The sequence below is a fragment of the Phaethon lepturus genome, unplaced genomic scaffold (assembly GCF_000687285.1).
Source record: "Phaethon lepturus isolate BGI_N335 unplaced genomic scaffold, ASM68728v1 scaffold3563, whole genome shotgun sequence".
Classification (NCBI taxonomy): Eukaryota; Metazoa; Chordata; class Aves; order Phaethontiformes; family Phaethontidae; genus Phaethon; species Phaethon lepturus.
Genome location: NW_010529558.1, coordinates 3,337 through 18,516, shown reverse-complemented (window position 1 = coordinate 18,516; position 15,180 = coordinate 3,337). Strand labels below are relative to the sequence as shown.

At 40.4% G+C, this 15,180-nt stretch overlaps 1 protein-coding gene across 1 annotated transcript in view; it reads right to left on the bottom strand.

The window, feature by feature from the left end:
• The window catches only part of RECK (reversion-inducing-cysteine-rich protein with kazal motifs), a gene marked incomplete at its 5' end in the record, with an annotated part of 64,409 nt that extends 50,120 nt beyond the window's left edge, over positions 1-14,289 (bottom strand). Inside the window, 3 exons of the mRNA XM_010283967.1 lie at positions 2,188-2,224; positions 6,362-6,436; positions 14,176-14,289. Of these exons, the coding sequence (XP_010282269.1) occupies positions 2,188-2,224; positions 6,362-6,436; positions 14,176-14,289 (226 nt within the window). The remainder of the gene's footprint in view (positions 1-2,187; positions 2,225-6,361; positions 6,437-14,175) is intronic.
• Positions 14,290-15,180: the final 891 nt, after the last annotated feature.

Below are 15,180 nucleotides of genomic sequence, written 5' to 3'. Positions count from 1 at the left end.
GCATTCCTGAAGGCTCATCTTACCAGTAAAGACTGAGGCAAAGAAGGCCATGGAGTTTTTGATGTCATTTGTCACCAGGTTTCCTGCCCCATTCAGCAGCAGGCCCTCATTTTCCCTAGTCTTCTTTTGCTGCTGCTGTAGTTAAAGAAACAGGGCAGCTTTCTGGCTGCCCTTCACATACCTCATCAGGATCAAGTCCAGATAGGCTCTGGCTTTTCTAACCCCATCATGCATAACTGGAGCTTGGATAACGTGATCCTTGAATATCAACCAGCTCCCTTGGACCCCTCTTCTCTCCAGGGCCATATCCCATGGGATTCTTCCAAGCAGATTGCCTGTGCCCTCCTGTGCTGTCTCTTCAAAAGGTACAAGAGTGATTAGGAGCATCAGGGCCTGTGAACATGAGACTTCTTCCAGTTGTATGAAGCAGGCCTCATCTACTACTTGTTCCTCATCAGGCAGTCTGTAGCTGACACCCGCAACATCATCCATGTTGGACTGCTCACTAATATGTAGATATGCCCATACTATGCCACTCATATGCCTATGTGCTGTTCTCAGCTGGCTTATCATCCATCCTCAGATAGAGGTCCATGCCAGTTACACTCTCGCATAGAGGGCAACTCCCCCTCCTCACCTCCCTGGCCTGTCCTTCCTGTACCCATCCATCACAGCACTCCTGCTGTGGGAGCCTTCCTGTGACCCCAATAAAATCGTAGCCCTGTAACTGCACATAGACTTCTAACTCCTCCTGTTCGCTTCCCATGCTGTATGTAGTGTACGGGCACTTCACAGAGGTACTCAGTCGTACTGACTTCCCAGAAAGGGAATAAGAGCTTCCCCTATAATGCTATCCTATATACACCTCACCCTTAATTTAAAAAATCCTACAGTGTGTGAAATCACTGGAGAATACTTAAAAGAAATTTAAAAATGGCTCACATCAAAGAAGACGACACTATGTAACTTTACATGCAAGAAGAATGAAAAGTGACTGGCTTTGTGCAGGTACAATGTTCAGGACAAAACCTCAGGATACTACAGGAAGATTTCACTCTTATCACAGGACTAAACTATGATTTACATCGCCACAGAACAAGTGACTTTTTTCCCATAAATCAGAGGATAATAGAATCCTACCATAAAGGCACTGAAGTGGCCTCACACCAGTTTAGACAGTACAAGAAGACAATTTGGGAGTGGTTCATTTACAAAGATTTCCAATGCTTTTTCACTTGCTTACATAGACCTGACATTCAAAATAAAGTATGTATTTCTTACTTGCAGTAGAAGCATTTCCACTCATTTGTATACAGCTACTGAGCTTCAGTGAATTAGACAATTAGGTATTGTCTTCAACTAAAAATTTATCAGGTTTTAGATGAGACAGAAGCACTGCAACTCCAAAAGATATTACTGGTTAAGTAAAACTAGCAACATATAAGACAGCAGATCGCTTTGCATGTGCTGGAATCAACGGTTTGCCTCTGAAGTGGGGGTGGAGGAAGTCTGAGCAGGTGCCATAGAACTGTTACAGCCTCCTCTTTCCATACTACCACTTTTTCACCCACAGCATGCTAATTTCACTCAAGGTCTTCCAGAAATGACATATGATACAATAATACTAGTTAAGCACAATTTAATCTATTTTTGATCTCTTCTTTTAACATAACAGTCCTGTCTTGTGATTTATGCTTTAACTTTCTAAATCCACCTGTACCAAGCAGTTTGGTTCTTGATTTAAGCCTCTGCACTTCTTAAATTGTTTGTCTAGTTCTTACTATTTCCACATTACTCAGGTTTTTTTCCAAATTACACTGCATCTAGAATAAAGTTGCAATAATCCATGATTTTATAGATCCACCTAAGGTATACTGAAACTAAAAATAATAGAAAACCTTTAAAGGAAAAAAACTTTGATATTTCTTGGATGTGTCACAGAAGCACATGTTTAATCATACAAACATATTAAACATTTTCTAACTAGGAAGAGAAAAGAAGTCTTAAAAAAATGCACAGGTAACCCAGTTTAGACTTAGGAAACTAGACACAAAATACAGTTTATAATGGAAGCATAATGAGAGTTAAATTATCATGAAATCTATAAGTGCAGGTGGTAGACACAACATCAAAACATGCATTTGGTGAAAAAACAACATGATTCAATAGTAAACTAGTATTTCTTACCTGGCAAAGAAGAATTTATACAACTCCACACTTCTCCCTAAAAAGTAAAATGCAATTAAGCAAAAGTCAATCTACAGAATAAGAGAGTTTCTAGCAGACACAAAACAGCATTTTCAGCATTTTTGCCCCTGGGTTTTAAATATCCTGTTGAAAGAATTCTTATGCTTAAAACATCTTTTGAAGAAGCACTACATTATATAAGTTGAGTACCACTTGCTTTGATGAGAAGGCTGCCATCTACAGAATGTTGAATTAATAGCATTTTTGTAGGTGCAGAATGTACTGTGATTACCTGGAATATGCTAGTTAGTCAACTTTCTCCACCAGTGTTTAGAGAACTAAGTAGCAACTGCTTAGACAAAGAAAAAGATTTATCTAGGATGAAGACCTGTGGAGAAACTTGCTGCCCTAGCACTCCTTTCCAACAGCTAAAATAAGCCAAAACAACACATATAACCACACACAAAACAAAAGAAAGAGGTTTTAAGGTACCCCAGAGACAAGAGAAATGTAGCTTCAGGGAAAGATAGATATACGGAAGAAAGAGTTGTAGAAGTGAAGTTTACTAAGATGAAAGGTTACCACAGGAATCAGTTGGGTTCCCCCTGACTGCAAAGCACTTCTGGTCCTAAGCACAGGTCCTGCTAAATCATCTAAGTGGCTGATCGTATTAGGCAGAAGAATTCTGTAAATGTTTCTCTCTTTTTTTGTCAGAAAAAAAAAGAAAAAAGATAAAGAGCTTACCAAAGAATTGCTGTCCCTATCTCTCTCATTACTGTTATTACCAAGACTACTATCCAAGATGACTATGGAGCATTCTTTATGCTGGTGTTAGTATAAAAGAAATCTCAGGTCAGACACCGGTCTGCCACAGGTACTTACGTTATCAACCCAAGAAAAGTTACAAATGTTGTGGAAGAAGGAGGTTTGGGCAGCAGAGGAAGAATTCCATCTAAGATAAGATTTTTAGTTCAACTCTCAGAAACAAGTACATATTGCAGGTACAGTGGGTGCGCTGTGTTAGAAGGCTGAAGAATTGAACGCTATGGGAGTTGCTATACGCTGTAAGCTAGATGTTTAACATCCTACAACTGGAGTCTTGCAACACTTAGACAATATAATCACAGTATAGTATTTAAAAATGACAAGAGTACAGAAAAGCGTTGTCAGTATAGTATTTAAAAATGACAAGAGTACAGAAAAGCCTTGAAGGATTACGTGTATTTCAGTACAACGCTATTGAATTCAGTATTTTTTAAGCAAGCACTAGAAAAACCTTAATTAGATGAAATCAGAGGAAAATTTTGCAGAGAGTAAGAAGGCAAGTGACAAGACTGAAGGGGTGTATTGGGTTTACATGGCAAGGTTTTGGTAGCAAGGGGCCTGCAGGAGTGGCTTTATGAGAAGATGCCAGAAGCTTCCCCCACATGTGATAGAGGCAATGCAAGCTGGCTCCAAGGTGGACAAGGCTGCGCCAATCAGCCATGTTAATAACACCTCTGTCATAAGCCATTTAAAAAAAGGGTAAACACTGCTGTGCAACAGCAGCTGGAGAGAGGAGTGAGCATATGTGAGAGACAGCCCTGCAGACACCAAGGTCAGGGAAGGAGGGGGAGGAGGTGCTCCAGGCATCAGAGCAGAGATTCCTCTGTAGCCTGTGGTGAAGACCATAGTGACACAGGTTGTCCATCTGCAGTCCATGGAGGACCACAGTGGATCAGATATCCACACTGCAGCTCATGGAGGACCCCATGCTGGAGCAGGTGGATATGCCCTGAAGGAAGCTGCAGCAGGACTTGTGGCCCCGCAGGGGATCCACACTGGAGCAGTCTGTTCCCAAAGGACTGCACCCCATGGAAAGGACCCAGGCTGGAGTAGTTCTTGGAGAACGGCAGCCCACAGGAAGGATCCATATCGGAGAATTTTGTGGAGGACCGTCTCCCATGGGTGAGACCCCACACTGGAGCAGTGCAAGAGCATGAGGAGTAAGAAGCGGCAGAGACAATGCGTAATGAACTGACCACAACTGCCATTCCCCGTCCCCCTGTGCCGCTCGGGAGGAGGAGGTAGAGAAGTCAGGAGTGAAGTTGAGCCCAAGAAAAAGGGAGGGGTGGGAGGAAGGCGTGTTTAGATTTGTTGTTATTTCTCATTCTCCTACTCTGACCTTTTGATTGGCAATAAACTAAATTAATTTCCCCAAGTTAAGTCTGCTTTGCCCATGACGGTAATCGGTGAATGATCTCCCTATCCTTATCTTGACCCAAAAGCCTTTTGTTGTATTTTCTGTCCCCTGTCCAGTTGAGGAGGGGGAGTTACAGAGTGGCTTGATGGGCACCTGGTGTGCAGCCAAGGTTAACCCACCACAAGGAGTTTTAAAGGACAGAGTGTTGAACATGTTCTTTAAGACAAAATTCAGTTCAAGTTCAGTTCAATCACAGTGAAACAGCAACCCACACTGTCACGCAATGATTCTGTCATCACAGGAATTAATGATTTTCTAAAGTTGCAATGGATCTGTATCTAATGATCTAAAACTGCCTTCCTCCGTATCTGTGGGAGTTTCCCAATAATTAAAAGTCAGCTCAAAAGAAAAGGGTAAAGAGCTGCTACTTCTACTAGTTCCACCCCATTGATTCAGTTGACTTCCTTTATTTCATGAGGCTAATCAATGATCTTAAGGGTCTTTCCCAACCTAAATTATTTTATGACACTATGATTCTAAGATAACGTTTAGGCAGTTACTGTGTTACTTAATACCAGGCAATACCCTTTCTATCACATTACCTGAAGGAATATAGACAACACAAGGTCTGTAAACAGTGCTCCAGAAAACAGACCACCTGATTAAATTAATAACCTATCCGCTCATCTGTGGAATGTCACCAGAACACCTCTCCAACAAAGACAGGTGGTATCTGAAAACAGCAAATGTGGTATTAAATTGATCTGTTAACTATTATATACCTAGATGTCTTTTTAAAAGTTTATAAATATTACCAGTTCAGCTGTTTTAATTTAAGATATACACTAGAAAGTAAACTTGCCATTTATAAAGATGGTAATTGGGAGTTAAAAAAAACATTGTATCAATGATTTTCCCCCTTTCAAATAATCTCCAGTCCTGTCTTCTAAAAATGCACTATATACTATATACGGATAGATCCTACTCTTCCTATCTGGGAATAAAAGAAAAACCAGTACCAAAACAAATGCTGTTCACCACTTTGATATGTTTTCATGTCACAGGTTTTACTCATACCATCAGCTGTCTATAGCTTTCCAAGACCTTGATGATTCACAAAGACAAAACATTGAATAAACACACTTTTGGATCTATAAGCAAACACAGTCTTGCAAAGTTGCTTATAAAATGTTATTCGCAGATCTACTATTCCTATACGTTTGAGCTAAGTATAAGTTTTAGGCTAGCTGGAAACAGTATTGATACTGTTTAGAAGTACAGTTATAAGAAGAAAACAGACCTTTCTGACAGCAAATGTCTTGAGATATTGTAAGATGCCAAGAGGTAAGACTCCAGAATTTATAATCTGAATGACAGTGCTATCTTTTCTCTGATTAGATCATCTCTAAGACAGGGAGCAGATTACATTCTTCATTTTCTTAGTGACACACTACAGAACTTTTAGGAGACCATAATCTTACTTGTCCAATAAAAGCATCACTCCAGTTTGTCAAATGTGGCCATAAACCATTCAGAGCAGCCATAAGGGTCTCCTTGCCTTAGCTCAACTTCACAGCTTTGTCCCATACACAAGCTGGAACACATGATCTAACTTAAGTTGCTGCCATCAGCATGCAAGTGACAATCACTCAGCACAATTTTTTACAACATAGGTCAGATTTTCATTGCATTTCATAGCTTACACAATCAGGACACCTAGCAAAATTGTCAAATATCATCTTATTGCAAGTAGAGTAATGTATGATGGCTTTAAAAAAAAATCCTACTTTAAGGATCAAGTCTCATTATATGAATTTTTCCAGTCCTCATAATAAAGAAGAAAAAGCTTCAAGACATGCACACATGTTCTAACAGCGCAAAGCTCAGTGAGTAAATAAAAGACAAGTAATTTTAAAACCTTATTTTTGGAATCAAAACTTTATTAATATAAGATTAGTTGTTTTGTTTTAATTAAAAACTAGCAAGCCTTACCATTGATTCTGGACAATACTCAGGTGCTCGCTGCAATAAATGCTTCAAACGGGAATCACTCTTAGAAGACAAAATCTGTTAGAAACAAAACACACCTTAAATCACATAGAATGTAACTACATATGGAATACTTTTTTCAGTTGATTTCAACCTTTTTAGCTGCACTACTATCTACCCTTTGACAACTTTTGCTAACAGTTAATATGTAAACAATGCAAATTTAAGATTTCTTTTATATATCTATAGTCTTTCAAATACGTTGCACTTTTTATGAAGAAAGAATTTTTATATTTACAAGTGCATGAGAATTTTGTCCTCAGACACTTCTATCAAAAAGTTTCTATTGAATAGGCAGTATGAAAAACATAGAGAATTTCTGCCCCATATATCAAAATATTAGACAACTCTACTTAATTAACCTTCTGCTACATGTTACATGACCTCAGGCAACTAAACTCTTTCCAAAAAAACCCTGAAACAGGTAAATTTTGTGGAACAAAGATGAACAAAACCTAGACTAGGTAATGAGACTACCAAAACTAATAGGGTAATGAATACTACCCACAGCAGAGCAAGATCAAGTTAAGCACCACCTAAGCAAACTGAACATACAGATGTTCATGAGACTGGATGGAATGCAACTGAGGATGTTGAGAAGCTAGCCACTGTCATTGCAAGGCAAATTTGGTACTGTTTTTGAAAGATCATGGTGACTGGATGAGGTTCCTGATCATTGAAAAAAGACAAACATCATATCCATTAGAAAGGCAAGAAGGATAATCTGGGGAATTACAGGCTGTTTGGCTTAACGTCATCCCACAGGAAGATTATGGAACAAATCCCAGCAGAAGCCATGTCAAGGGCACATGAAGTACAAGCATGTGACTGGGAACAGTCAGCACAGACATACCAAGGGCAAATTTAGCCTAATGTTTTTTGATAAAGAAAAGACTGGTCTAGTAAAAAAGCGGGGAACAGTGTGTGTTGTCTATCATCTTGACTTTTAAAAAGGTTTTTGCATGGTCTCCCACTGTATCTTTAGAGTCAAACTGGTGAAACATGGGTGGGATGGGTGGGCTACAAGATGGGCGATAAACTGCCTGAACAGTAGGGCTCAAAGATTAGCAGTCAGCAGTTCAATGTCTAAGTGTTGGCCACTTAAAAGGGGTATAATACAGGACTCAGACCAATATTGTTAATGACTTTACTAGTAAGTCGGACAATGGGACAGAAAAAACCCTCAGCAGGTATGCAGATGAGCCTAAACTGGGAGCTGCCATCAATATACCGGAGGGTGGAGCTGCCAGCCAGATGGGTTTCAACAGACTGTAGCAGTGGACTGACAGGAAACTCAAGCAGTTCAATAAAAGCAAACACAGAATTTTGCAGCTGAAATGGAATAACCCCATGCAACAGTATAGGCTAGGTGCTCACTGGCTAGAAACCAGCTTTGCAGAAAAGGGTGTTGGGTCCTGGTGGATGACAATTTGAACATGGGTCAGCAGTGCACCAATGCAGCACTGAAAGCAAACAGCATATGGTACTTCATTAGCAACAGCACTGCCTGCAGGGTGAAGATGAACATTCCCTTCTGTTAGGCACTGATGAGGCCACACCTGTAAATACCAAACCCAGCTTTGTGCCACCCCTGTGCAAGGAACATTCTTGATGAACTGCAGAGAGTCCAGTAAAAGGCCACAAAGGATGCTGGACTTTACAACATACTAAGACTGGCCAAGGTAAAAGAATCTGTTCAAACTGAAGAAGGGTTAAGACGGAGTAGAGGGGATCTAAACTTCTGTCTTCCAATACTTGAAGATGGGATTATAGAAAAGACGAGTCTTTTCTTGGAGTTGCAGAGTGGAAGGATGAGCTGCAGAAGTAACAAGTTGCAGTAAGAGAAATTCTGACTGGATGCAAAGGGAAAAAAAATCTTCACCATGAGAGCAGTTAAGTGCTGGAAGAGATTCCCCAGAAAGGCTGTAGAAAGACCACCCTGAGGGTATTAAAAACTTGACTAACAACACCCTGAGCAACCTGATTTAACTTTGAAGCTAGCACTTCTCTGAGCAGGAGGTTAGACAAAATGACTCTTCCAACCTATATTTTGCACAGCTATACTTGGGAAAACTTTCATACACAATTCTGAATCATGTAAATTTATCTTTTTTTCCCAGGTGTCTTTCAGACCGTTTTGTAGTGTTGGTCATCTCATTTTCTTGCAACAGTAGCAATGTTTTCACATTTTATTACAAGATGCCTTTATCTCACCAATCTTTTTGGTGTTGCTTTTGTTGTTGCTGGTTTTTTTTCATTTTGTTTTTTAAAGTGTCATGGAAGTGTTAATGTGCTGTTAGTGTGCTGAGGTCTCAACACATTTTAAATTGCTTTCTGGTCCCACATTAATCATGTTTTTAGTTCTTGTTCCTTTAGAAGTCCAATTAAGTAAACCACTTATAAATTAAAATAAGAAACTGGGCAATAAAACAGATGGAAACAAACCCATTAATGTGGGATATGAAACTGGAAAGCACAGGAATAACTGAAACATGGATGTATTTCAGATCTTTCAGAAGGAGAAATACATTACAGTTCTCTTCTAAATTTGCAACACGATAAATTCATAGAAAGAAAACCAAGAGAACAATAGTTTCAGAAATGAAAGCAAGAAAAGAACTGCAGTATTTAGGTCTAGGAACATTTTGATAACAGCAATGGCCATGTGCCTGGGCTGGCAGATGGCGACGACATGGCTGCTCTTTCTGTGCTGCTGGACAGGCTTGAACTCCACTGTGAACTCAAGTCAAAGGGACTGTGACCTGTGAATGAGTCCATGTGGGAGCAGGACACCCCGAAGCATCTGTAGCCGTGGATAAGCCCATGCCAGAGCAGGTATATGTCAAAGCATCTGTGGCCATGGTTATGTCTGTGCCACAGCAGGTATACCTCTGAAGGGACTGAGGCACAAGGATAAGTCCATGCTGGAGAAGGTACATCTTGAAGCATCTGTGGCTGTGGATGAATCCACTCTGCAGCAGGTACACCCTCAAGCATCAGTGGCTGTATATGAGGTCATGCTAGAGCACCTCAAAGTGTCTGGCCACGGACACACCTCGACAGTGCAGGTGCATCCCTGGAGGGACTGGAACCATGGGTAAGTCCACGCTGGAGCAGGTATATCTCTGAAGGGACTGGGGCCCATGGAGGAGGCCATTTTGGAACAGGTCCACCTTGAAGCAACTGTGACTGTGGATAAGTCTATGCACCAGCAGATATGCTCCTGGAGAGACTGTAGCTCATAGAAGGGACTGCAGTCTGTGGATAAGTCCAAGCTGGAGCAGGGGCAAGGGGAGGAGTTCATTGCAATGTTAAACTCTATAACCTGGTCCAAAGGGGCCAGGAGATTGTAATGGATATACCTTTAAATTGTTGTAACCCATGATCTGAGTTGCATGTTATAGGAATTACTATAGTAGGAACCCCTTGTTGCTAGCCAGGCTAGGAGCAAGGGAAGGAATTCATTGCAATGTTAAACTCTATAACCTGGTCCAAAGGGGCCAGGAGATTGTAATGGATATACCTTTAAATTGTTGTAACCCATGATCTGAGTTGCATGTTATAGGAATTACTATAGCAGGAACCACCTGAACCAATGGAGGAGAAGCCTGACAAGAAGCAGTGCAAGTGCAGCAGTGACCTAATCTGAGCTCGTTTTAACGCCCACGAACTCCACGCAACACAGCACCTCTCCTGTCCTGAGTGACCACCATAAGAGATGGAGCCCAAAGTTGTGGACTAAATGAACCCAGTGGACATTTTAAAGACATTTTACAGGGGTGGTCCATAGACTAAGGGAATGATATCTGTGTATTATATCAAAGGATAGAAAGGGAGGGGTGGTTAATGAGGTTGTATTGGATTGTGTGGCATGTGATAGTGAGCATGATGTAAATGGTATGGAATAAGGGGGGGATACTGTCCTGGTTTTGTCTGAGATAGAGTTAATTTTGTTCATAGAAGCTAGTATGAGGCTATGCTTTGGATCTGAGGTGAAAATAATGTTGATAACATACTGATGTTTTCAGTTGCTAAGCAGTCAAGGACTGTCCAGTTTTTCATGCTGGCCTGCCAGAGAGAAGGGGGGGGGGGCACGGGAAGCTGGGAGGGGACACAGCCAGGACAGCTGACACAGGCTGGCCAAAGGGGTATTCCATACCATATGACGATATGTTCAGTATATAAAGCTGGGGGGGGAAGAAGGAGGAAGGAAGTGGGGCGATGTTCAGAGTTATGGAGTTTGCCTTCCCAAGTAACCCAAATTATGGGTGATGGAGCCCTGCATTCAGTACCTCTGCCTTATCTGTGTTTGTTGACACCAAATCATGTGCTGCACTCAGCAAGAGTCGCACATTTTTCTTTCTTCAGCCTGTACTGCTACAGCACATCTTTTTGCCCTTGACATCCTCCGCAAATCTCAACTCCAGCTGAGATTTGTCTTTCCCAATATAACCTTACATGCCTGGGCAAACTTTCTAAATTCCTCTTTTATAACCTTTCCCTGCTTCTACCTTCTCCTATATTGCCTTTCTGCATTGAAGCTTGTTCATGACTTCTCTGTTTAGCCAAGCCAGCCTCTTGAAACTTTAACGTGTTTTCCTGAGGACTGGGATGGACTATTCTTATGTTTGGAGGAGGATCTGGATAGAGATCTCTGGAGTGGTACAGAGATGAATGCTGCCATGAACCTTATAATTGTGAAACTTCCCAGAAATAAACTTAGGAAAAAAATGTCAATTAAAGAAAGACAAGCCCACTTATTCCTTGCTAAAGTACCTGACAGACTTAATCAAATCACAAAAAGGAGAGGATACTGAAACTAAGTTTAGAATAATACTTACTAAGAATGCAAAATAATTAGATGTTTGAATCATGTTAATAGACAAACAAATCTGTAATCCAAGTTTTCTTTTTCAAAGGACTCACTTAAGGTAGATTAATTACTAGTTAGCCTTTTCCTTAGCTGGCAGGACCAAGGACGGCATCACCGGGTCTCCTGTGCCCTTCACCCTAGCCCCTGGGCTGTAGTTACCTTTTACCCAAGCAGGGCCTCCCTTACTAGTATCACTGGTGTCCATGTAGATGTGTAGCCAATGGATAATAGTCTGTGGGTCAAAAAAAATCTTGTAATTTCCGCAACATCCTAGAACTGAGCCCCTAAAAACCAAACCACCTTAGACAGCAAGTCTCATCTGCAGATGAGTGCCCCCATCCCCTGCAGAAGGGAGTCTTTCTCCTGATGGCACCAGTTGATTAGGCCAAGATGGTTCCCTGATGGAGCTTGTTCCTCCTCACCTGTTCTAAGGCCCCAAACCAATTATTTCAGTGCATATCCAAAGACAGGCCAAGACACTTCTTCCTGCTGTCAGGAGTCACAAACTTTCAGTCTCCACTAAGCATAGCCTCTGGCCATCCTTCTTTCCATGCAATGTATAGTTCAGGCTATTGCCTTCTATGAAGTTCTCCATGAAGTGCTTGTCTAGCTCCCATATACACCGAGGCAATGCTTCTGTCCTCAGCTTTTATATTTGATAGTTCAGGAAGCTGACCAGAGCATGACTCCCACAGTTTAAGTGCCATTGACTCAAAGGAGAGACATCATAATTTCCCTGCAGCCCAAGACTTGGATGGACACATTCTTCCTCAAGAGCTCCCTCTGGGTCAAGACCTCCAGCATGTCATGAGTGGTTGGCCCAGCCAGTGCCAGAGACTGTCCTGCTGGACGTAACAGGTGCACACAGTCTCAAGCAGTATATCTGCACCTCCTGCTGGCCCTCTCCACATGAAACAGCTGTGTTAATGCCCAAATTCCTGTGGTGGCTGGCATTGCCTAAGTATTAGTTAAATAGAAATACAGGGCACTCTTTCCCTGCTGTCCCTGGCAAGCAACTTCAATGTTTTACGGCTCAAACTACCAAGTCTAGGACAAAAACATTTTAAAAAAAACTGTTATTATTAAATACAGTGTGGTGGTACCGAGAGGGTGACAAGTGCATGGCAAATATTTTAGAAAAATTGTTTGGAAAGACAGAAAAGGGCAAATTATTCAGCCAGCTCTGGTCACTCCCCACATATGTAAACCTTCATCCTACAAATTTTATGCTTAAGACAAGGCGGTAAGTATGAAATAATAATAATGCTTAAGACAAGGCGGTAAGTATGAAATAATAAATTCCAAAATGGATTCAACAAAGACAAAGTATTTGAATTGTGCTGCACAAAATGGTTAAGTTACAGAACATGAAAATCAGTAGAAAAATAGCAGACAGCCCCTTCAGCCAGTTTGCTGGTCTATATCAAAGGATCATTTAGAAAATCATGCTACCAGCCTGATGTGAGTTAACTAAGACAGCTCCTTATAGAGAAATTTGAGGGGAACCAGTCTTGCTTTAGACTTGTTCTAGACCTCTCACCACAAACACTGAATGTGCTGATTATCTGAATAGAGAGAGATCATTCAGATGAGGCAAGATCATAGTATCTTACAATCTACACGATAATTAGAACTGGTAAAACAGAAATGGGATAAAATTTGACAGTAAAAAGCTCAAGGCCTTTCATGAAGACCTAACAGGAATTCACAAGTTAAACTGCGTACTTCAAACCAATGGAAGAAAGAATTGGACAGATTATTCCAAATGCCCTCTCAATGCAGCTACTACACCTGCCAATTAAATTTGTTTATGTACAGGAATGGATATCTTTCTCCTACTTACACGTAAGTTTTAACACAATTTTTAAGACTGAGTGCTATACTTTTGTTTATAATACCATGTACAGTTTTGCTTACCTGTATTCAAAGAGATAAACTTATGCTGGAAGGGCTGCAAGAATAATTATAGGAATTGAGAGAGTATCTTATGCAAAGAGACTGTAAGATTTTTCCTTGTTTGGCCTAACAGTAGCAAAGCTGAAAGGGGATTTGGGTGCATTCTATAAATGTATCAGGGAGAGAGAAGTGCCATTTAAACTAAAAGTTTTGTTACTACAATCACAGATAAATATAAACTTAGCCATAGCCAGGTTTAGTGCTTGAATAGCCCCAAAGTGGGTAGTGGCGGCAAGAAAAGGGAGCAGGTATGATGTAAGGACACAATTTTAATATAAAAATTGTGTATATGTGAATGTATGCTTTATTGATGTAAAATTTTAATGTATAAAAATTTATATAAATACACACAAAGCTGTACAACGTAGTAGTCAAAGGTACAAATCTAAACATAAATTGTAGAAAAATATTTTTCGAGCTTGAATTTAGTACAAACAGCTCTTTGTTATTACCTTATGAACAGATTAAGCAAGTAGATTTTTGACGGATTCACAAGGCCATATATCATGAGTACCCCAGATTCTTAGCTAAGAAACACGAATTGGCAGGAAGAAGGAACAGTACCAACATCTTGTTCTTCATTTTAAATTCCCCAAAATTTGGAAACACACAAGATCCAGAAATTGCGTAAAATACCTTCATCCCTCCCAATTCCTAACATGCTTATCACTACCTGACCAAATCCTGACCTCAGATTTGTATCTCTATTTCTCCTCAGCTTCAGCAGAACCTGTTTTCCACTATGAAAGGAAAGAGGACTACAGTTTTAAACCTTTACGTTCTCATTTAAATAACAATATTACATCTCATGATTCACATATAGTATTCACACAGAAAATCATTTTCTTATAATCCTAATCTTGCTACATCATTGTCTAAAGGCATGATTTTAACTCTGAGGGATAAACTAGATTTAAAACAGGCTTACCTGTTCACAGACATCACGGCACATTAAGTTGTCCTTTGCATGGTAACAACAAGACAAGCCTATGGAAAAAGCAGGGGGACAGAAAAAGATGTTTAAAAGTATTGAAGCACTTAACTATCACTTCTGAACAGAACTGCCCACTTGATGGTGTATCAGGATGATTTATCTACTCCCCAGGTGATCGTGAGAAATATTCCTTCTCAGAAGGCAAAAAAGACCATGAGAAATTTTTGTTCCAAAGCTCACACAGATCCATTCATTGAGTCTCACAGAATTACCTCTGAACACTCTCTGCCACCAAAAAGAGATCTCGCTCCCCTTCTTTCTGCTTCTAGGCATATTACTGCTGCTTAACTTGCACTAGCTCAGCACCTGCCAAATTCCTTCATGAGGCAATACAATTTATTAACCCAGGGGAAATAATAACAACAACAATAATAATAACAGTAGTAGTAATAAAGTGAAAAAAAAAACCCCACCAAAAACTCCATAGAGACTATATGCCTTTGTAAATTGAATCATCTCACAGAATCTGAAAAGTGCAAGAACCAGTTGGAACAGGTGGAAAAGGAAATCAGAGCAGGAACCCCTTTTCACACAGAGGCGAACACAGCTGCTCATTGAGCTTAAAAAAAACACCTTAAAAACTTGGAACAAAACTGTAAATTGTTTCACTAGTGATGGATGATTAAGAGTGGTTTTGCCTGACTAGGTGGAAGTCACAGAGCAAACACACATATGAACACATCAACAGGAAAACAAATGAGAACTGAAGCATGGAGAAGTCATAAAATGCCAAGGTTTAAAGGTGGCATTTTTAACATTATACTTTGCGGTGTTTTGTTCCCCCTACCATCCAAATATTTCCTTCATTCAGAGTTAAGCTTGGCCAATATAAGATGAATTGCACAACTCCTTGATATTCACGTTCATGCTCACTGCCCAGTGTTTGTAACAGTGTATTAGAAAACAGACAGAGGTTTCCTTCAAAGCTTTTACTTCCAC